Here is a 22587-nt window from a genome sequence, read left to right as displayed (position 1 = left end):
AGTACTTTTTAAGCTTGTTAATAATTGAAAAATGTTACCAAAATAACACAGACACACAAACACTATAAAACAATTTAAGTTCTATGGTTCAAATAATGATGTAGTGCAATTTAATTTGAATTGCTAGGGAAACAGATTTACCTGGTTTGGAAGTGAAATGCCATTAATGCACTGAAATATGCGGGATCCTTCAGCACAAATGAGAGATGGATGCAGAGTGTATTCAGAAATGCTGGTGGCTATTAATGCAATAAGACTCCCTTGTGAAACTGCCAGAGCAAACAAATACTTCAAAGCTAAAAAAGAAAGATTGCACAGATTTCTTACAGTATATGCAATAAATTCACATTTTCAATGTTCAATACTAAATATACAAACATACATTGTATTATGTCTCTGTAGTCCAAATTATTAGCCAAAAAACCATTTGATGCACAAAACTGTCCAGAGTATAGAAAATTGCTAATTGAATTCCTATGACTCAGTTTGTTTTTACATTTACATTGAGCTCAAACATATTTTCATACATTGGACAATCTTCACGACTTCTAACATTGCTCAATTTTAGAATATTCTATAAGTCAAAAAGTTCTTCAACTTCTATTCATTCAGTCATCTCAGTACAGCACAAAGGCACCAATTTATAATATTTGTATTCCAACAATAGGATTTCCAAATTTAGCGTTATCTATAAAGGCAACAAAGCAGTAATGGATTTAATGCACCAAAAGGCACGAGGTTTCCAAAGTTCTATGTCCACACTCACTACCAATTACTTTCAAGATAGTAGCAGTAGTTTTATAACTTTTCCAATCAAATAAATAAGATACAATTTATTTTCAAGCAAAAGTGAAAGCAAATAATGTGGCAAAGGGCAGTGGAAAACCAGAGGATTGAGAAGTTATAAAGACCAATAGAGGGCAATGGAAAAAGATATGAGGGAGAAGATTAAATATGACGGTAAGTTAGCCAATAATATAAAGGAAGACTGTAACAGTTTCTTTAGATACATAAAGGGCAAAAGTGGAGTAAACTGGACACTGGGCTGCTGGAAAATGACGCTGGATAGATAGTAGTGCAGAAGAAGGAAACGAGTGAGGAACTGAATAATTACTTCCCGTCAGTCTTCACGGTGGAAAACATGAGTAATATCCCAAAAATTCAAGATAGGGAGGGGGCAGAGCAGAGTATGGTGGCCATCACCAAGGAGAAGATGCTATAGAAACTTAATAGCTTGAAGGTGGATAAATCACCTGGAAATGGACTACACCCCAGAGTTCTAAGGGAGACAGCCGAAGAGGTGTTAGTGGGTGATCTTTCAGGAATTGCTAGAATCAAGGAGGATCCCAGAGGAATGGAAAATTGCTAACGTAACTCCCCTGTTTAAAAAGGGAGTAAGGCAAAAGACACAAAATTACAGACTGATTAGCCTAACCTCTGACGTGGGTAAGATCCTGGAATCCATTGTGAAGTATGAAATTTCTGAATACTTGCAAGTGTATGGTAAGATAAGGCAAAGTCTGCATGGTTTTATCAAGGAGAGGTCATGCCTGACAAATCTGCTAGACCTCTTTGAGGAAGTAACAAGCAGGTTAGACCAAGAAGAGCCCGTGGATGTTATCTAACTGGACTTCAAGAAGGCCTTTGACATGGTGCTGCACAGAAGGTAAGGACCCATGGTGTTAGAAACAAGGTGTTAGCATTGATAGAAGCCTGGCTATCTGGCAGAAAGTGGGATAAAAGGATCTTTCTCAGGATGGCAGCTGAAGACAAGTGTGTTCTGCAAGGCTCAGTGTTGGGACTACAACTTTTCACTTTATACATTAACGATCCAGACGAAGGAACTGAGGGCATTCTGACTAAGTTTACAGATGGAACAAAGATAGGTAGAGGGGTAAGTAGCATTGAGGCGGCGGGCAGGCTGCAGAAGGATTTGGGCAGGTTAGGAGAGAGGCAAAGAAGTGGCAGATGGAGTACAATGTGGAAAGTATGAGGTCATGCACTTTGGTAGGAAGAATAGACTATTTTCTAATAGGAGAGAAAGTTCAGAAGTCTGAAGTGCAAAGACACTTGGGAGTTTTAGTCCAGGATTCTCTTGCAGTTGAGTCAGTAGTTAGGAAGGCAAATGCAATTATGGCATTTATTTTGCAATGACTTGAATATAAAAAGAGGGATGTGCTTCTGAGGCTCTGGTCAGATCACATTCAGAGTATTGTGTGCAGTTTTGGGCCTCATATCTCAGGAAGGATATACTGGCCTGGAGCATGTTCAGAGAAAGTTCACAAGAACGGTCCCAGGAATGAAAAGCTTAACATATGAAGAATGTTTGAGGACTCTAGGTCTATACTCGATGGAATTTACAAGGATGGGGGTGGGGGGAATCTAATTGAAACTTGCAGAATACTGAATGGCCTGGACAAAGTGGATGTGGGAAGATGTTTCCTAGGACCCCAGGGCCCGGCTTAAAAGTAAAGGGAAGACCCTTTTGAAAATAGATAAGGGAGAATCTTTTCAGCCAAAGAGTGGTAAATCTATGGATTTTATTGCCACAGAAGGTGGTGGAGGTCAGGTCATTGAGAATATTTAAGTCTGAGATAGATAAGTACTTAATTATCAAGGGGATCAAGGGTTATAGGAAGAAAGCAGAAGAATGGGGGTGAGAAGCATATCAGCCATGATTGATCAGTGGAGCAGACCTGATGGTCTAAATGGCCTAATTTCTGTCCTTCTGTTTTATGGTCTAATCATAGAGTCATACACAATGGAAACAGACCCTTCAGTCCAACTCATGCATGCCGACCAATTTTGCCAAACTAAAGTCCCACTTGCCTGCATTTGGCCCATATCCCCCTAAACCTTTTTGATGCATGTTATGGTTTTCCAGTTTTGCAATAGAATAATCCATTTTAGTGTTACTGGCTTGGTACCTATAGACAACAAAAGTTTCAAATTCAAACAATTACTTTGAGAAAGCTGTTTGCTAAGAATAGCTTCAGCACTGTGTTCATGTTCTGGAGTAGAGGCAGCTCCAATAATATGATCCAAGTCATCCATTAGAACAACAGAAGGTTGTCTCCATGCAGCCTCTGCGAAAGCATCTTCCCATTTCTTACGGATATTTTCAGCCCTTTTACCTTAGATAGAAAAACAAGTTCAAAGCTTATAATTATACTTTCACACATACTCTCTTCTTCCTTCAATGTATATACCCAAATCATAATCTTTGATTCAATTCTTTAAGCATATAAAATTAATTTTTTAAAAAACTTAACATTTGACAATACACTCGCACTATTTGAGCCCACTTTAATGAAAATAAAGCATCAGGAAAGAAAAGGCACGATTCCAGATGTTTCAAAGTGATTCATAAAAATAAGTCACTCACACAAATATAAACAAGATATTGGTGTCATTGAACATAAAATAAATTATTTATATAGCTCTTTTGTTGTAGACAATTTCCAAAGATGTTTCAGAGACACATTTAGGCTAAAAACATAGATTACCTTAAGGAATGTTTTTGAAGCAACATATTCCAGATGATGGGCATTACTAATTGAAGTCATAGCTAACAATGGTGGGGTAAAGAAAATAGGTTACAGAGGCCAGAATCAGAAGGACATAGTTCTTATAGGACCTCAGGCACTTGCAAGGTCCTTAAAAGTTTTAAGCACGTGGCTGATCGGAACTGTTGAGTGACTTAGATACAATAGTCAGTAAAGAAATAATGATAGTGGAACTAGACACTGTGTCACAAGTGATTTTGCCAAGAGTTTAAATATACAGTTAAGAATGAGTAATGGATCAAAAGGAGAATTTTGGGGAAATCCAGTTTTAATAGTGCAGGGACAAAAACAGATCCTGTTATGGAGATTTTTTGGCTGTGGGTTGGTTTGGTAAGAACCTGGAGGTCACAGAATCTTAATTAATGCAATAAATTGCTAACTGAATAAAATAATTGTTAATACAGCAAACATTTGATTAACCAGCAACTATGGAAACAGGAGTGTAGCGGTTGATCAAGCGGTCCACACAATCAGTGTAAACATGCATACTAAGTAATGGAAATGTAATGCAGGGCAATATTCACATCACTATTTGCAACATAAATGACTGACATAATAATGTAATGCTTCCCTAAATAAAATTTTCCAGCAGAGCCTTGTCACTTGCATCCTCAACTGACTACTTGGACCAGGTCCACATCCCCCAACAACCCACCCTCCCGTCCTAGCACCTTCCCCTGCCACTTCAGGAATTGCAAAACCTGCGCCCACACCACCTCCTCCACCTCCATCCAAGGCCCTAAAGGAGCTTTCCACATCCAAAGTTTTACCTCCACATCCACCAATATCATTTATTGTATCCGTTGCTCTCGATGCGGTCTCCTCTACACTGGGGAGACTGGACGCCTTGGAGTAGAGCACTTTAGGGAACATCTCTGGGACACCCGCACCAATCAACCACACCACCCTGTGACCCAACATTTCAACTCCCCCTCCCACTCTGCCAAGGACATGGAGGTCCTGGGCCTCCTTCACCACCGCTCCCTCACCACCCGACGCCTGGAGGAAGAACGCCTCATCTTCTGCCTCAGAACACTTCAACCCCAGGGCATCAATGTGGACTTCAACAGTTTCCTCATTTCCCCTTCCCCCAACTCACCCCAGTTCCAAACTTCCAGCTCAGCACTGTCCCCATGACTTGTCCTACCTGCCTATCTTCTTTTCCACCTATCCACTCCAGCCTCCTCTCTGACCTATCACCTATTGTACTCTATGCTACTTTCTCCCCACCCCCACCCTCCTCTCATTTATCTCTCCACCCCTCAGGCACTCTGCCTGTATTCCTGATGAAGGACTTTTGCCCGAAACATCGATTTTACTGCTCCTCGGATTCTGCCTGAACTGCTGTGCTTTTCCAGCACCATTAATCCAGTATCGTGGAGATCACTATAAAATAAACTTTCAGTATTTCAAAAATATGATTTCTGCCAGTTTATGAAGAGTGCTAGTTCAAACAAAATTTGCTGTATTTTAAATCCAATTCAGTACCAACTTCTCATAGCAGAGTTGGTTTGTATGGTTACACGCTGTCAGTTTATCTGGAATTGTTTATACCCTACCAATCTGGCAGATTTTGGCAGAGTGTATCAAAACAGAAGTGCCAGGTCTGACGCTGTTTTAGAGCTTGCCAGATTTTGGGTCAGAGACTTGGATAATGGTCATTTCAGACCAATTCACACTGTGGGCTATGAAGGGTTGCTTGAAGCAGGGGATAGACCATGTGCAAGTGGCAGAGATTGCACCACTGCACAGTGCAACACCCAACTGAAATATACAGTTAAGCTGATTTTAATTGAATAAAGTACTAAAAATGCATGGCATAGTCTCAAAAACATATAGCTTTTGGACAACTCTGAAGTTTAGAAAGTAGGTTTGGCAGAATTTACTGAATTGGTATCTGTTTATTTTACTTTTTTTGCATATATTGACTATTCTCCCCTGCTTAAGTGTAAAATGAAGATAGTGAAATAAATTTGTTAAACAAATTGCAAAAATACAAAGTCCACTTTTGATCTCCTAATTTGTGGGTAAAGATTTCAGAACAGCTGGAAGAGCACAAAGATAATTTCCACATTAATGCTTTTAAGATGACCAGATAAATAAAAAAAAACTGGTCGTATTCATTTTAAAGAAGCACCAAATTTGGGGTTATGTGATAAACTGTATAAAATCAGAAAAGATTTACAAGGATGTTGCCAAAGTTGGAGGATTTGAGCTATGGGGAGGGGCTGAACAGGCTGGGGCTATTTTCCCTGGAACGCCAGAGGCTGAGGGGTGACCTTATAGAGGTTTACAAAATTATGAGGGACATGGATAGGGTAAATAGACAAAGCCTTTTCCCTGGGGTCGGGAAGTCCAGAACTACAAGGCATAGGTTTAGGGTGAAAGGGGAAAGATATAAAAGAGACAACTTTTTTATGCAGAGGGTGTTGAGTGTATGGAATGAGCTGCCAGAGGAAGTGGAGGAGGCTGGTACAATTGCAACATTCAAGAGGTATTTGGATGGGTATATGAATAGGAAGGGTTTGGAGGGATATGGGTCGGGTGCTAGCAGGTGGGACTAGATTGGGTTGGGATGTCTGGTCAGCATGGATGGGTTGGATCGAAGGGTCTATTTCCATGCTGTACATCTCTAAGTATCTATGAAAATGAAAAATGTTTAACGGGCTAGGTCATATTTCTACTGATTGTTGGAGAAGACTGGTATAATACTCATACATTCTGACTTCTTGCGAGTCAAAAGGTATGCAAATAAGTGGAGCCAAGGTCAGAATTAGACCAACTATGATCTTATTGTTTGACAAAGCCTGCTCAAGGGATTGAATGTCCCATCCCCTACCTACCTTGGATGTATGTGTGTTTTCCATTAGGTTGATTGGCCAATGAATTCAGTTGCCTATATAGAAAATACTGACACTTGAACCCCAAGAGGGAACTGGACCAGTTCTTGCCTGGCTGAGATATTGTCTTATTTTAACATCTCCCAAAAAAATTAAGTGGGTGATGGCATGTCCAGATGTCTTAATTAATCACAATGTTTTAAAAATTTCAAGGCTAAATCTTAAGACTATTATTCCTCCACCTCAATCAGGAATATTTTGAAGCACATCTTTAGAAGATTCTTCTTCTCTTGAAGAACGCAAAACATTTAATCTTTAGTTGCTATTAGTAGCATGAGCTTTTGTGGTGCTGTGGTAGCGTTCAGTCTTCTGTGCCAGAAGTTCTGGGTTCAATTCATATTCAGAGTCATGATTCAATAAGCTGATATCAGCCCAAGTATTCCTATGCCACTTGCCTATTATGCTCAAAGGGGGGAGAAAATTGTGAAGATATGTAATTGGATTGCAATTTAAGTTATTCTTACCTCGCAAGGCTTTACAGTCAATAACTTCCACATGTGCTTCCAGTTTATCTGATGCCTCTCTGCAAATGGCTTTTGCTAAAGTAGTTTTCCCACTGCCCTGAAAGTTAAATTTCCAAAACCGTATGTTTTTAATAAATGATATAGATTATAAACAATTCCTCTTCCTAGTTGTTTAACTTTTTCTTAACGTCAAAAACATAGGCATTCACTTCAAGTGTTCTTTGAAGGCACTATTTTGCTAGACTTTTCATCAGGAGATTCCTTAATTTTTAGCAAGTGAGTTAACAAGCTGTGTAAATGAAGGACTCAGAACTGGCAAAGATGAAACACATGATCCGTTGTAAAATTCCAGCTTGCAATATACAGATGGGCACAGTCAGTGAAAATCACCAAGAGACATGGCTATCTTCATTCTACCTGTAACTATCCTGTCTGCCCTGAAGACCTAGGTTACATTAAGAATTAACAGTTCCAAACTTTTTTTTTTAAGATCCCTCACAAACTCTTTTTGCAACTCTTTGTTCTTTTTGCAAGTTGAGCAGTGGACTATCAAGACAAAAAAAATCCTTAATGCAGGGCGTGAAGATGGAGCAAGTAGATTGGAAGCAGAGCAAAAAATCTAATCAAAGAATGCAAAATATTATATTCCAACAGTAAATTAGGAATCTTTTTACAGTCCATGAATAAGTTTGACAATAACAGTCTAAACAATCAATTAAGATGGAGCTTAAAGTGCAAAGTACAACTGTTCCCTAAGATGAGGTAAAAACAATGACTGTAGATGCTGGAAACCAGATTCTGGATTAGTGGTGGCTTGCTCCAGGCAACTGAAACTTGGGAAGGCACAAGAATCAGCTTGACCCGAAGACTATGGACAAACTCCAATTACTAGCAACATCCATTTGGACTTCATTTATTTTGGGCAAGGAATGCATACCACAGAATTTTAATATCTCCAGCCACCTAAAGCAATGTTTTTTTCAGAGTAGGATAATAAAACTTAACATATTTCATGCTTGAGAGCTCTGCTGTCATTATTGGTCTGTAAGTTTTCAAAGGCAGCATAAGTAAGCATAGAAGAAGGTCTCTGATAGAGACCAAATTAAAAAAAGAATCAGAAGGAAGTACTGAACTGCAGGGAAGATGAAGACAAGTAGTCAGCCCCAGCTGTACAACTCCATGCCTAGTGCACTTATTTTGATAAATTTACAAGATTGGGAGAGACTGGTCAAGGAATGAATTGCAATAAAACATGCCAATTTATTACTTCAGTCTCTAATTTGAGATTACAAGCATCATCAGGACAATGAGGGAGAGCATGAGGTTCCAGCATAGCACAATCAGGACTACTGCAGGGACTGCCCAAAGGGTTGGATTATGCGTGTGCCTGAGGAGTGGAATGCACACCAGAAAGGTGTGGGGAGGGATTTTATTTATATTTACAAATTTTTAATCCAACTTAATTTTTTACTTGCTCTTTGCTTCTTTCTCTGAAAGTAATTTTTCTCCCTATATTTTCTTTTCATATGTAGTTTAACTCTAATCCATCCTATTTGCTCATTATTCCCTTTATATCTTTGTTTATTCTCAAATCTCATTATGAAGATATTGATCATTATAGCCAACATTCGGAACATCCTGGATACCCTAATACTGTGATAACATTGATTCACATTTACAACAATCTAGCATTTTGTATTTGAGAAAAAAATGCAATAGGTGATAGTTTATCAATAAGAATTTGAGAATCATTTAGAAAAACTGTAGGCTAGGTACCTTTACTCCTGTAAGCAGAACTGCTCCACTTTGGAGACCTTTTGCAACTGAAGCAACTTGCAATGAAAGTGGGTGACCCAACAGGCTGAGAGAGATGCGCTCTAAAGTTGACACAGCAAGCTCATGAACCCCTCTGCAATACAGTATAATTATAATATTATGGAAAGAAACAAAATCACTTATTGCAAATATCCACATACAGATCAACCCACTAAACATCTTTATGGTTAAGTTGACAAAATTCTCTCAAAAGTGTATTCTTTAACAACATAAATTTAAAAAGTACACATTTTCAAATCAAATGACTGGACAGATACACTGGAATGTGACACACCTGATGAAAAAACATGGAGCTGTTTTTTCTCAACCAACTCCTGATTGTTTACTTCTAGTAAACAGTCATTCTGCAAACAAAATCTCCTACAACTGAAGCATTCAGTTCAAGAAGTGGCAGTTTCACTGCAATACCATAGATTAGAAATGGTGGTAAGGAAAAAGCAGATTTTACTGAAAGAGAAAAGATAATTTTTCACAGGGTAAAAAGGAAACTCATGAGGGAAAAATAAAGCTCAGGTGGTTTCACAATAATAAAGTAGACCACATGAAGTTGCAGTGTTGGTGGTTTAGAAAAATCTCTGGGAAGACGGGGGTGGGGAAATAGGATAAGCCAGTGAGTTTTGCTGAACTGGTAAAGGAAAGCACAGTGGAAGCTAAAAAGCTGCAACACAATGTACAACTTGGTCAGGGTTGGATGAGAAGGAAGTGCAAGATCTCTTTAAAGAATTTACTTGCATGGATAAGGTTTACTAAGGTATGCCAGGAGGAGAAGGTAAAACAAAATTAGGATTTTAAGAGATACCAGAACAAGTCAATCTATCTTGGCAAGCAATGTGGAGATATCTAATTCAGAATGAGTATTATCAGAAAAGGTGGTAATGTGTGGAATTCATGGCAAGACAAGCAGTGTTCCTTTATATAAAGTGAGGTTGGAAAGTCCAACGAAAAGTGTGAAGTGGTGGTAGAAGTAATACAGAAATTCTCAGTTCTAAAATACAGCTTGTCCTTGGTAATGATATAACTGGGTCACAGGTAAGAATAATTCCTACTATGGTTGAAAGGTCAGTGGAAAATCAAGCAACTGAGGCGTTACAGGAAATGTATTCTGGGATTTTTCTTGACTGTGCGATAACAAGGGCACAAAGCCACAGGTGGAAACGGGAAGATAAATCAAAGAACAAAGATAAGGAAGTTGAAGTTCAATTATCAGAAACAATGTTTGACCAAATAGGTGAGAAAAATCAAGAACAGGTGAAAGACAAAGTGGATATTTTTAGTTCAGAGAAATTAGCTGAATTATAACAAAGACGAAAAACTAAATCAGTTGTATAAAAATAACACAGAAGAATACAAGTGTATCCCTGAACATTTTTAAGATAAAAACAAAGTCTAGGTGAGGAAATGCAAACCATCACATATTCAGGTGGATAGAAGTGGGCAGAAGTTCATCAAGTTGTATTACCAGTAGGTTACCTAAAGGTGGTGTGTCAGGTAGCACAGGAATTACCAATACGTGATCATCTGAGAATAAGGAAAACTCAAGCCAACATACATTTTTATTGGCCACGTCTACATAAGGACGTGGTTGAATTTGCCAGACATGTAATTCATGTCAGGTAATTGGAAAACTTCAGGCAGTGATAAGGTCAGCACCCTTAATATTCATTCCCACAATTGAGGAACTTTAAAAGAATCTTAATTGATTGCATGGACCCCCACCGAAAGCAAAAGTGGAAATCAGCATTTGTTGACCATAACGAATTTTCAGATTTTCAGAGGTCATTCCATTTCATAGTATCACAGCTAAAACAATTGTGGAAAAGTTACTCAAATTATTTTCTTACTAAATACTGATTACCCAATCTCACCCTTAACCTATGCCCTCTAGTTCTGGACTCCCCAACCCCAGGGAAAAGATTTTGTCTATTTATCCTATCCATGCCTCTCAATTTTGTAAACCTCTATAAGGTCTCCCCTCAGTCTCCGACGCTCCAGGGAAAACAATCAAGGTTCGAGGAAGCTATGGATAGTTTAGATATAAAACAATTCAAATTTACTTTGTGCTATCCAGAATTGCAAGGAACATTGGAATGGTGGCATCAAATTTTAAAGGCCATTGTTGACAGCTTATTATGAAGACTATCCAGAAGATTGAAACCATGCAAGTCCATTTGCACTTTTTGCAATTAGGGATGCACCTCATGAATCAATTAAATGCAGTGCATTTGAATTAGTTTTTGGGCATGAGGGCAGAGGACCACTGAAATTAATTAAGGAGAAATTTGCTGAGTCAGAGTTCAGAGACCACATATTTGGACTAGTCAAACTTTAGGAAAAGACTAAACTCAGTAGTTGAGTTGGCCAGACAACATAAGTTGTTGCCAGGGTTGGAGGATCTCAGCTACAGGGAGAGGCTGAACAGGCTGGGGCTGTTTTCCCTGGAGCGTCGGAGAGCAGTGAACTTTGAGAGATAGCACTGTTAAGCAGATGAGTTAGTGCTAGTAGATTGCATCTTTAAACAGACCTAAATCAGAAAATATCTTGAGTAGGGTCAGTGAGTACTTCTACGTTTTCCACTAACTAAATTGCTACATTCTATTGGTTTAAACAAAATAAGGTAGGAATTTTGGATGTCCTTAGTAAAATTATCATTGTCTAAAGGGAGTAACTAAGGGCCTTAATTTAAAGGTCTTAGCAGCTAAGCTTGCATCTCCTATACTATGTGGAGAGTCAGTAACACTCATGCAGCTATTGGTTAACTGTATTTCAGAGCTGGAACTGAAGGTAAACCCAATGTGGGACACCTATGTACTGAGATTATTATGGACAGCACGTTCAGTGAGGTGGTCACACCACAGGTAAAGACTGAACAAACAGAAAGGGGATGGGTGATGAGGCAGAACACAGGAAGCAGCTGGTGGGGGATGACTCAGAAGCAGCCCCCTTTTTTAACCAATATATTGTTGGATATTGTTAAAGGTAATATCTTCTTCGGGGATAACAATGAGAATCAGGTCCATGGGTGGCTTTGCTGCATAAAAGACTTGGGATTCATTAGTGATGAGAACAGACAGCCATTTTTGTGGCTGCAAGAGAGATCCCAGGATGGTATGATGCCTCCCTGGTGACAGGGTTAAGGAAATCAAAGAGGCTGCAGTCAGTTCTGAAGAGGATGGTGAACAACACCGTGTCGCAGGCAGCACAGTGGTTAGCACTGCTGCCTCACAGCGCCAGAGGCCCGGGTTCAATTCCCGCCTCAGGTGACTGTCTGTGTGGAGTTTGCATGTTCTCCCAGTGTCTGCGTGGGTTTCCTCCGGGTGCTCCGGTTTCCTCCCACAGTCCAAAGATGTGCAGGTCAGGTGAATTGGCCATGCTAAATTGCCCGTAGTGTTAGGTAAGGGGTAGATGTAGGGGTATGGGTGGGTTGCGCTTCGGCGGGGCGGTGTGGACTTGTTGGGCCGAAGGGCCTGTTTCCACACTAAGTAATCTAATCTAAACATACAAAACTACTAATGATATGGGTTAAATAAAGGAAAGAGGTCCTACAAGCTGAATTTTGAGGGTTAGGATATAAGTTTTAAAATAGAGTCGTAAAGGCCTCAAGGTTACAATTAGGGTTACATGCTAGGGAGCACAGAAGTAACAGGCTACATCTGATGAATATATTAAAAGTGGTGACCCTAGGAATATTAGATATACTGGTGATCATTTCCCAAAATTGTATGGATCCTACAGAAGAGGGTAGCAAATGGGTACTATTTAGAACAGGACATAGGAAACAATAATCAGAATTACATTCTAGTTCTTCAGTAGCACAGAATAGGCTAGCATCTGGGCTGTGCTAAGAATGGTTAGCATTGCTGCCTCACAGTGCCAGATATCAAGGTGCAATTCCAGCTTTACATGACTGTGTGGAGTTTGGACATTCTACCAGTGCCTCCTTGGAATTTTTCTGGGTGCTCCAATTTCTTCCCACAGTCCATAAATATTCAAGTTAGGCAGACTGGCCACGCTAAATTGTCCCGTAGTATCAGGGATGTGAACTATTCCAAGGTTAATGTGGGGCTATGGGGATAGGGTGGGATGCTCTTTGGCGAGTTGTTGCAGACTCAATGGACTGAACTGCCTCTATCTGCACTGCAGGGAGAATAAACTAGCCCATCTTTGATTGCTGGGCTAGTTTGTTTTTCTTGTGAACTGGAGAATCCTGATCCTAGAGTCTGGGAGCAGGTTGTTGAGTGTGAAAATAGTTGCCAAACAGTCAGAGATATATCAATATGGAAACAGGCCCTTCAGCCCAACCCATCCATGCCAACTAAGTTACCTAAACTGAACTAGTGCTCAGAAAATATTGCACAATGGATCAGAGCAGCAGATCGTTCCAAGTTCTTGGAGCACGATGTTGGGAGTGTCAAAGTGCTGGGGACAAAAAAAGATAGTGGTGTGAAAATGTTAGTAAGTGTGTCTGGCTGCACTAATCCCAATGGTGGAGAGGATCTAGTAGGAGAGTCTTAAAATCCCTACAGTGTGGAAAGAAACTCTTCAGCCCAACAAGTTCACACTGACGATCCGAAGAGTAAACCACCCAGAACCATTCCCCTAACCTATTATCCTATATTTATTCCTGACCAATGCACCTAACCTAATTATTCCTGAACTTGAGTTTGAGAGATAGTTTTTTTTGTCACTAGGAAGAAAACATGAATAAGTTGCAAGTTAGTGCAATCATACTTGAGTATTACACCACTGTTTAGCCATGACAAAGTACTATAACCTGAAAGTTGGTTAGCTCAGTTAGCTGGAGGACTGGCTTGCAATGAAGAGTGATAGTGGGTTCAACTCATGCACAGCCTAATGTTACCATGAAGGATTCTCCTTTTCTACCACTCCTTACACCTGAGGTGTGGTGACCCTCAGGTTAAACCAGTCGTCTCTAACAGAAGAGCAAGTCCACCTTCCAGCAGGACTACAGCAATCTCATACTGGTTTCTATTGTTTTTACAAAGTGAATTGCCTTTTCAAGTGAGTTGTTACAGACATTCAACTCCCTCTCTCAACAAAGTACGTTACAGATTATTTGTATATTTACACTGTTGAACATAAAAGGTCATCAGCATTATGTTAAAAAGATTTTCATAAAATTTTACCAGGCTGTCCGAGATAGAGAACAATCACACACATGGTGATGTAAAAACTTTCTCCTCAACTGAAAAATTTAATAACCTACTTGTTGAACATACCTCCATGTAATCTTTCAGATTTGCCAACAGAGGATAAGGTCCAATGGCTCGTTCTAGAAAGAATTGTTCCTCTTGCACTAAAATATCTTAAATGTTGGCTGACATTCAACATTCCTGCCATCCTTGTAGTGGATATTATTTACATAATTTCAGAAATCTTTGGAAACTCTCTGGTTCCCAATGGTCTGTCAGCCCCAACTTTAGAACCACCATTTTTAAGCAACAAATGGGAATACAAATACACAAGCAAAGAACAAGTGCAAGTCACATGGCCCTTCGAGCCTGCTCCGACATTCAATAGGATTGTGGCTGATCAGATTTTATCCTCAACTCTGCATTCCTTTACCACCAATAAATCGTTCATTCTCTTGATAATCAAGAATCTGTCCACCTCGTCCTTAAAAATATTTGAAGATTCGTTATCTGACTTTTGAGAAATGGAACTTCAAGACTCTCAAACCTCAAAAAAAATACACTCTTCATATCTTAAATAGGTGACCCTTTAATTTTAAACTATGATCCCTAGTTCCTGATTCTCCCACAAGAGAAAACTTCCTTTCGACATCAACCCAGTCAATATCCTTCAGGATCTTATGTTTCACTTGTTACCTCTGACTCTAACCTCCAGAAGATACAGGCCTGGCCTGTCCATCCTTTCCTCATTGGCAATCCATTCATGTCAGATATTAGTCTAAAAGACTTTCTCTGAATTGGTTCCAATGAAATTACAACCTTTTGTATGTACGGTGACTAGGACTGTAGAGTGCTCCAGATACAGTCTCACCAGTGCATAGCCTTGCTATTGTTGCATTCAATTATGCTTGTAATAAAATAAGCTTATTAGCTTCTCTGCTTACTTGGTCTAACTGCACATTATCATTCAGCAATGATTGCAATGGGATATCTAAATCACCCTGCATCTCAGAGCTGTACCACCTCTCATCATTTAAATAGTATGTTTCTTTTCTAACCTTTCAGCCAAATGGACAATTTCATATATTCCCACATTTATTCCATTTTTTGGATCTTTGCGCACTCACAACTTATCTATATCCTTTGGTAATTCCTTATGTCTCTTCATAATTCACTTCCCTACCTATTATTATGTCATCAGCAAATTTTCTTACCTCATCTTTGGTCCCTTCATTCAAACCACTTAAATAAAAGGTTAAGGCCCAGCACCAATTCCTCTGCATAGACCCTGACATCCTGTTACCCGAAAAATGATCCATTTATTACTCTGCTTCCTGTTAGCTAGCAAATCTTCTACTTATGCCAATGTTACCCCCATACCATGGGTTTTTAGTTCCTAAAATCATCTTTGATGTGCCGCCTGATCAAATGCCTTTTTGAAATCTACGTATAGTATATCAACTATATGTTCAGCACAAGTTACTGCTTCAAAAGAATTACAATAAATTAGTTAAACATGATTTCCCTTTCACAAACTATACTGGCTCTGCCTGATTACCTTGAACTTATCCAAGTGACATGTGATAACACTTACTAACAGCTTCTAGCATTTTCCCTATGACCGATGTCAAATTTACTGGCTTGCAGTTTCTTGCTTTCTGACACCGTCCCTTTTTGAGTAAAGGAGTACATTAGTTATTTTCCAATCTAAAAAGAAGCTTCTCTGAATCTGATGAGTTTCTGAAATTTAAAACCAACACATCAATTATCTCAAGCTGATTTTTTTAAGACCCTAAGATGAAACCTATTAAGACCTGGGGACTTTGTCAACTCTCAGTTTCAACAATTAACACAGTATTACTTCTTATTTAATATTGGAGTAATTCTAAATCAGGTGACAGTGAAAGTGAATTTATAAATGAAATGCAATGGTTCTGGGGCAAGTAGGTGCAGGACGAACAGCTAATTGAGATGCAACAGGCATCTGGTGAGCAGCACTATGAAAACATGCACCACATAGCTCTCAGAATTTATTCTGAAGTATAATAAAACTTTTCTTTGATTTATGTTTATCACAATAACTGGAAAGTATTAGGAAAGTTGCATTTATAAAAAGAAGCTTCTTTAAAAAGAAATAGTCTATGTGGAAACGAAATTCTGCGCCTTATTGCCAAAACAGCAAACAATTCTAAACATTCATATGCAGATGAGTAGAGACTGAAAATAACTTTCAACAGCTGGCATTAACATAAAAAGACTTTTATTGCCAGGGCCACTGACCCAAGACTCCAAGCTAGTTTTATATATGAAGTATTATTTTATAAGTCAGAACCATTTTCCTACCCCAAACAACTCATTTTGTAAAATGACAGAATCTGGTCAATATCATCCACCGTCTGTACCACACTGGTGTCTGTAGTTGTGGGATGCATAACCACCTTTGCAGAAAATAGCACAACAGTTAGTGATGTTACTGATTTCAAAAAATAAGATAAAATTTATTATCTTACTTAAATCGTAATGCATATAAAGTGATAAAACTTTTTTGTCTTCATTTATGTGATAACGAAAGCAAAATATTAAGCAGAGATTGATAGCCAAACAAATTATTTTGCAAATATTAATCAAGTGTATGTACATTAAATATCAAATGAATAATGCTTCCCAACAATACAGAGAATAGTGAAAATCAAATCATCTTTGATATCACATTTAATGCAGTGAAAGCACTTTTAATAAAAGCAATAAATGAGGCAGCAAAGGACTTTCAGAGATTGCAAAGGTTTCATTGTAAATCTATACATCTATCAGTTTTCACCTTTCCCTGTTCAGGAACAAAGTACCCACCAGTGAAGAAACTCAACTCTTTTCATTTTAATCACCCACCACCAAGTTAACCATTCATCCAATTGCATTGCCCCTGATGAGCAGTGATTGTAACAATAACAAAAAAAAAATGTCAAGGGGCAAGAAGAGGACCAAATCAAACTAGTAATGGAAGGGGATAGAATGAACTCCAATCCCCGTGGTGCCTGCTTCTCTTAAAGTTTCAAGGGAAGAACCCAATTCTTTCTTTGTTCTTTATATCCTGCAATGCATATATAAAAGTATTTTCACCAATCTATTTGGCTATGTTTTGGCACATCGTCTGGTCCGGTGGGATTCAAGCCAGACATTTTGGCCCAGAAGCAGAAACGACACAAACATGCTGCAAAGAGCTGTAAGCACACAGCCCTTTTTTTTAAAAAAAAATCAATCTGCTCAGATGTGTTATCACAGGTGGTCTTGAACCTGGGTCTTTTGATACAGATATAAGGTCACTACCACTGCATCACAAGTGTCCTGTGTTTAAAATTCCAACTAAACTAGAAAGAACAAAGATGGAATGGAACAATTGCATTTCGTTCAGTTTATCCAAACTGGAACAACACTTTGTTAAATCAAAATTATTCAGATGTGGTATGACACACCTCTGGAGGGGAGTATATATTCAAACTATAACGAATTGGATAGCTTGCATCGATCTAATGTTAACTGATGCACTAACAGCAATCACAATTTGATAATGTCGTATAAAACATCAAGCACAGTGGTGTGAATATTCCCACACTTCGAGAAAATATTTTTCTATCAACAATTCACCTATTCCGTTCAACGTGAACACTATCTTCAAATTGCTTCTTGACATATACATCCAATTTGGACAACGCAATGTGCATGTTTATTTTTTCAATGATACTACCTCATGATCTAATACGTTATACAGGACCTGAATGTGTCCTGCACTAATGTCCAGTGTTCTTTATGCTGTCCACAAGGACACCTCAGTTCAGTCGGCCAGATGGCTCATGTGCAATGCAGGGTAACACCAATAATAAGGGTTCAATTTCTGCACTGGCTGAGGTCACCATAAAGGCCTCATTTTTTCAACTGACCTGAAGGATGGTGACCTTCAGGTTAAATTCACCAACAGTTGCCACTCTCTAATGAGAGAGCAGCCTATGATCCTCAGGACTAGAGTGATTTTCACTTTCACTTCACAATTCTATACTTTGTGCAAGTCCATGGTATCAAAGTAAGGATTGATAAACAAAAAACGTGGAGCTAACTTTCAATATAAATTCTTCCAAAACATAAAAAATGACTATTTAACAGCTTTAACTCTGTTTCATCCACCAGCCAGACAAGTAATACATGCATTTCTGGGATGAAAAGCATTGAGACTAATAATTCGTGCAAGTGTTGCATCTCATGGTTGAAAAATTTGAAAAGGAGAAATCAATTTTCAGGCTCTATGTAAAAGCATGATTTTGTTGATGAAAAGATGGAGTTGCTATATATATCATGACCTTTCATGATGCAATTATCTCACTTGTGTGTACGGAGATTAGTGGAACTGACTCTTTTATATTAGTCCATAGGGAAATTTTAATACTTTTTTCTTTTCCAAAAGTGCCTTTTCATGCTTGGGCACAAGTCCACGAAGAAACAGTTAAATGAAAACATTGCAGAAAATTGTATTTACACATGGGTCAATGTCACCAACCCTGGGTCTGCATCTATCCTAAACTGATTCAACATAAAATGCTATTTAACAGGTAGGCGGATTTATTTTCTGCGCAAAAACTATAAAACTACAATTAACAATGATCAATTAATGTTACAATATAGTTACCTCAATATAAATATCTTTAACCAAATCAGGATACAAGAAGAAACATACACTTCCTCCGGTGTTTGACTTTGCTTCTAGTTGTTCTACAACCAGCATAAACTCTATCTCACCTGCAATACACAATATTTCCTTTTGTATCAACAAATATTACTTTTAGTTTCAGCATTCAAATAAAATATTTCTAAAAAAATACAATAACCAAGTTTTTAAAACCTCCATGCAAATCTCAAACTTGAATATTCCGAGAAATAAAACAAACATTGTCTGCAAAAGACATGGATAAAAAAATTCACTTATTTATACTTACAAGTTCATTATCTAACAATGATCACAGTCACAAATAAGAGTCATGGATATAATGTTACAAGTTAGATGTGTGTGTCAGAAAGTATTAGAAAGTATACTGAAACCCATCACCAGATTTGAGTTATTAAACTAACATCACTAGTGTCCTCAAATATTGTGGATCTATATAATCAAATTTAGATTACTGTGTTGCACAATATCCTGGATTTAATCTTCTATGAGGCATGTCAGCTTGCCACCCCCCACTCCCAGTTCAAAACCAATGATCAGGAAAATGTAAAATAATGGAAGATTAATTTTTATTTCTGAAAATTATTCAATCATTTCATTAGTCTGTGCTAAGTGCAAGAACACAGTAATACAGAATCACAAGAACCAGGGGAAGTGTGGGCAATTCAGGCCCTCAAGCAGCCCCACCATTTAATATGATCATGGCTGATCTCACTGGGGCCTCAACTCCATTTTCCACAAGCAGTCAATCCATGACTAATTAACACGGTCTATTATCTTCTTAAATGTATTCAGTATGCTGGCATCCATCACACTCTGAATTAGTGAATTCCATATTTTCAGGAGCCTTTGAGAGAAGTAATTCCTCCTCGCCTTTATTTTAAACCTGCCACCCCTTAGCCTGAAACTATGACTTCTTGTTCTAGATTGCCCCAGAAGGGGAACATCATTTACTTCGTCAATCCCTTTATGATCTGAAGATACCTCAATTAGATCTCCTCTCATTCTTCTAAATTCTAGCAAGTACAGGTCCAAAGTGGTCAATCTGATTTCACACATAACCCCTTCATCTTGGGATTAATTGAGAGAATTTTCTGTGAACTGCCTCCATTGCAATTACATCTAAGGTACTTGGGTTGAACTCTAAAATTTCTCCACAATAATTGCACAAATCCTGGAAAATTATGTTCAGTCAGTGCAATAAGTGCAAGATATTCAATTCTAATAGCATTTCATATTCAAATCAATCATGGGACTACTCCCAGACAAATTGTTTTTCATTATTAAAGCATATTTTCCTGCAAACAAATTACTACTAAGAGCCGAAGATTAGTGTAAAAATTGAAAAAGTAGTTTGCAAACACACCAGAACACCAAACTGATGCAACGCTAATATTCACCACTTACGTTCGGCAATTGGTATTTGTACAAAATTCGATAATGCTGCAAAAAATGGGAAATCCTCGGAGCTCACAACATTGAGCCAGGAGAGGAAGGAGGATTTAACGTCATCTATTTTAATTTCCTGTGGCTGAACAAGAGGAAATTTATCTTTTAATTCATTGGTTTCTTAAAAGTATATTTGAATACTTAAAAATATAAATAATAAAAAAAGGTTCTACAAATTTGTACAAGTTAAAATATGTTAACTTTACTCACTTCAGAAATGCTGCAATTAAAGCTAAAGCTCTACTTAAGTCTTTCCATCAAGTATTTATCTGGAATACATTCCAATGTCCATTCACCTTTGTAAAAATAATTTTTAACACAACACAAGATTATATTCCCCAGTCAAATTAATTTCCCTTGCACTCATCTACAATGTTTGCAGAAACTGGCGGAAGAGTAACTGGCACAGTGGTATCTCCAGGTCTGAGCTAAGAGTCCTGAGTTCAAGAGGAGTGTAATAACATCTCAGTACAGGTTAATTGGAAAATAGCTATAACACTTTTTAGCTACTTACAGAATAAATGAAACCGTGCACAATAAATGCAGCCTTCTTTGGAACACCCAAATAAACCCCACAAATTTGCAATTTGGAGTTTACAGACGTAAAAATGGAAAAAAAAAAGAGGCTTAGTTTGGTCTTGTGGATGTGAACCCACCTTCCACTGAGAATTTGGTTACAATTTTGGCTCTGCACCATAGTAATGGGCATGAAATGCACATGATTTTATGAAAATAAAATTACATGTAGGTCATTGCTTCGTAAATTTCCAACACTGAGTAATGTATGCAATGAACTTAGAAACAAGGTCAGGGAATAGGTTCTCTTCTTGCTCTCACTTTAAGAATTAATTTAGCGATAGATTTCACTTTTCTCCCCCTTTATTGTGAAGTGAAACATTTACTTTTTTTGCTATTTGACAATACTCACCAGCACTTGCAAGGGTTGCAATTGAATTCTGGATGGAAGGGAAGGATTCAATTTTACCGAATTTATCCTGACTACAGCAGATGCTTCCACATTCAAGTTCTTTCTTAAACTATCTGGAATCTGACAAGAAATACTGATAGTGAAACAAACAGCAACCTCCTGCAACATATCCTTATGGTTAGTAACATTTCCTTTATATATAATTGCAAGTGATCGTTTGAATTTGGTTGATTAGATGGTTAGTTTCCCGGTATATAACATTCAATTTAGGTGCTCTTGTGGCTCAGTGGTAGAATTCATACCTCTGAACTAGGAGGCCCAGATTCAGGTCTCACATGCTCCAGAGGGTTTATAACACATCTGGAAAGGATGACTAAAGATATAGTCAAGTTCTAAACGTCTTCTGGAACTTCCAGAAGGGTAAATCTTACGTACTAAGTATTAGAAAATTTTAATGATAGTCAAGATGAAAACATATGGAAAACATTCCTATGAGTATATTTATACAACTAGGTTATATATTTAGCAGATTAATGCTGTCACTATTGCCAAATATAGATGACATTTGAAATTAATCAATCATTCAGACAGGTTCATTGGACCACATCCAAAAATCCCATCATGGGACAAGAGTGGGACAGGGGAAAAATATTTGAGTTTCTGTATAACCTTAGATAAAGATATCTCAAATACATCACACAAAATATATTGGCAAAGGTAGCACAATATTAATGGTGAGACAAAATTGCTTGGTTATACTGATAAGTACTGAATGAAATAGAAATAACCAGGGCATTATTATTTTGCACCGTTCTGCAGAAATCATAAGATTATTTGGCAGCCTTCTTGTCAACTGAAATGATGAGTGCAAACAAAGTATTGGATGGATAAAAGTGCAGCTGTCTGATTACTGCACTGAAGTTCTGGTCTAAATTATGAATTTAAGCATTAGAATGGGGTTCAAATCCACCAACTTTGGTTCAGAAATAAACACAGTTTCCAACTGAGCCAAGCTTTTGTCACAAAATAGTCAGGAGCACTGATGATAGATTGCAGACAAAACGATCCTGTCCTGTGCTGTGGTTTATAGAACATAGAACAATACAGCACAGAACAGGCCCTTCGGCCCACGATGTTGTGCCGCACTTCTATCCTAGATTAAGCACCCATCCATGTACCTATCCAAATGCCGCTTAAAGGTCGCCAATGAATCTGACTCTACCACTCCCTCGGGCAGCGCATTCCATGCCCCCACCACTCTCTGGGTAAAGAACCCACCCCTGACATCTCCCCTATACCTTCCACCCTTCACCTTAAATTTATGTCCCCTTGTAACACTCTGTTGTACCCGGGGAAAAAGTTTCTGACTGTCTACTCTATCTATTCCTCTGATCATCTTATAAACCTCTATCAAGTCACCCCTCATCCTTCGCCGTTCCAACGAGAAAAGGCCGAGAACTCTCAACCTATCCTCGTACGACCTACTCTCCATTCCAGGCAACATCCTGGTAAATCTTCTCTGCACCCTCTCCAAAGCTTCCACATCTTTCCTAAAGTGAGGCGACCAGAACTGCACACAGTAC

General features: G+C 38.3%; 1 protein-coding gene across 2 annotated transcripts in view; it reads right to left on the bottom strand.

Moving 5' to 3' along the window:
- Window positions 1-22587, bottom strand: part of pex1 (peroxisomal biogenesis factor 1) — a 92282-nt gene that overhangs the window by 43762 nt on the left and 25933 nt on the right. For both annotated transcript variants that reach the window (XM_072575274.1, XM_072575276.1), the window contains exons 6-13: window positions 21005-21124; window positions 20035-20158; window positions 18592-18701; window positions 16260-16354; window positions 8707-8839; window positions 6931-7027; window positions 2964-3134; window positions 142-296 (exon numbers count right to left, since the gene is read on the bottom strand). In XM_072575274.1, coding sequence (XP_072431375.1) covers window positions 142-296; window positions 2964-3134; window positions 6931-7027; window positions 8707-8839; window positions 16260-16354; window positions 18592-18701; window positions 20035-20158; window positions 21005-21124 — 1005 coding nt within the window. The remainder of the gene's footprint in view (window positions 1-141; window positions 297-2963; window positions 3135-6930; window positions 7028-8706; window positions 8840-16259; window positions 16355-18591; window positions 18702-20034; window positions 20159-21004; window positions 21125-22587) is intronic.

This window comes from Chiloscyllium punctatum, chromosome 8 (assembly GCF_047496795.1).
Source record: "Chiloscyllium punctatum isolate Juve2018m chromosome 8, sChiPun1.3, whole genome shotgun sequence".
In the NCBI taxonomy this organism is placed as follows: Eukaryota; Metazoa; Chordata; class Chondrichthyes; order Orectolobiformes; family Hemiscylliidae; genus Chiloscyllium; species Chiloscyllium punctatum.
This window is presented reverse-complemented; position numbering and strand designations above follow the sequence as displayed.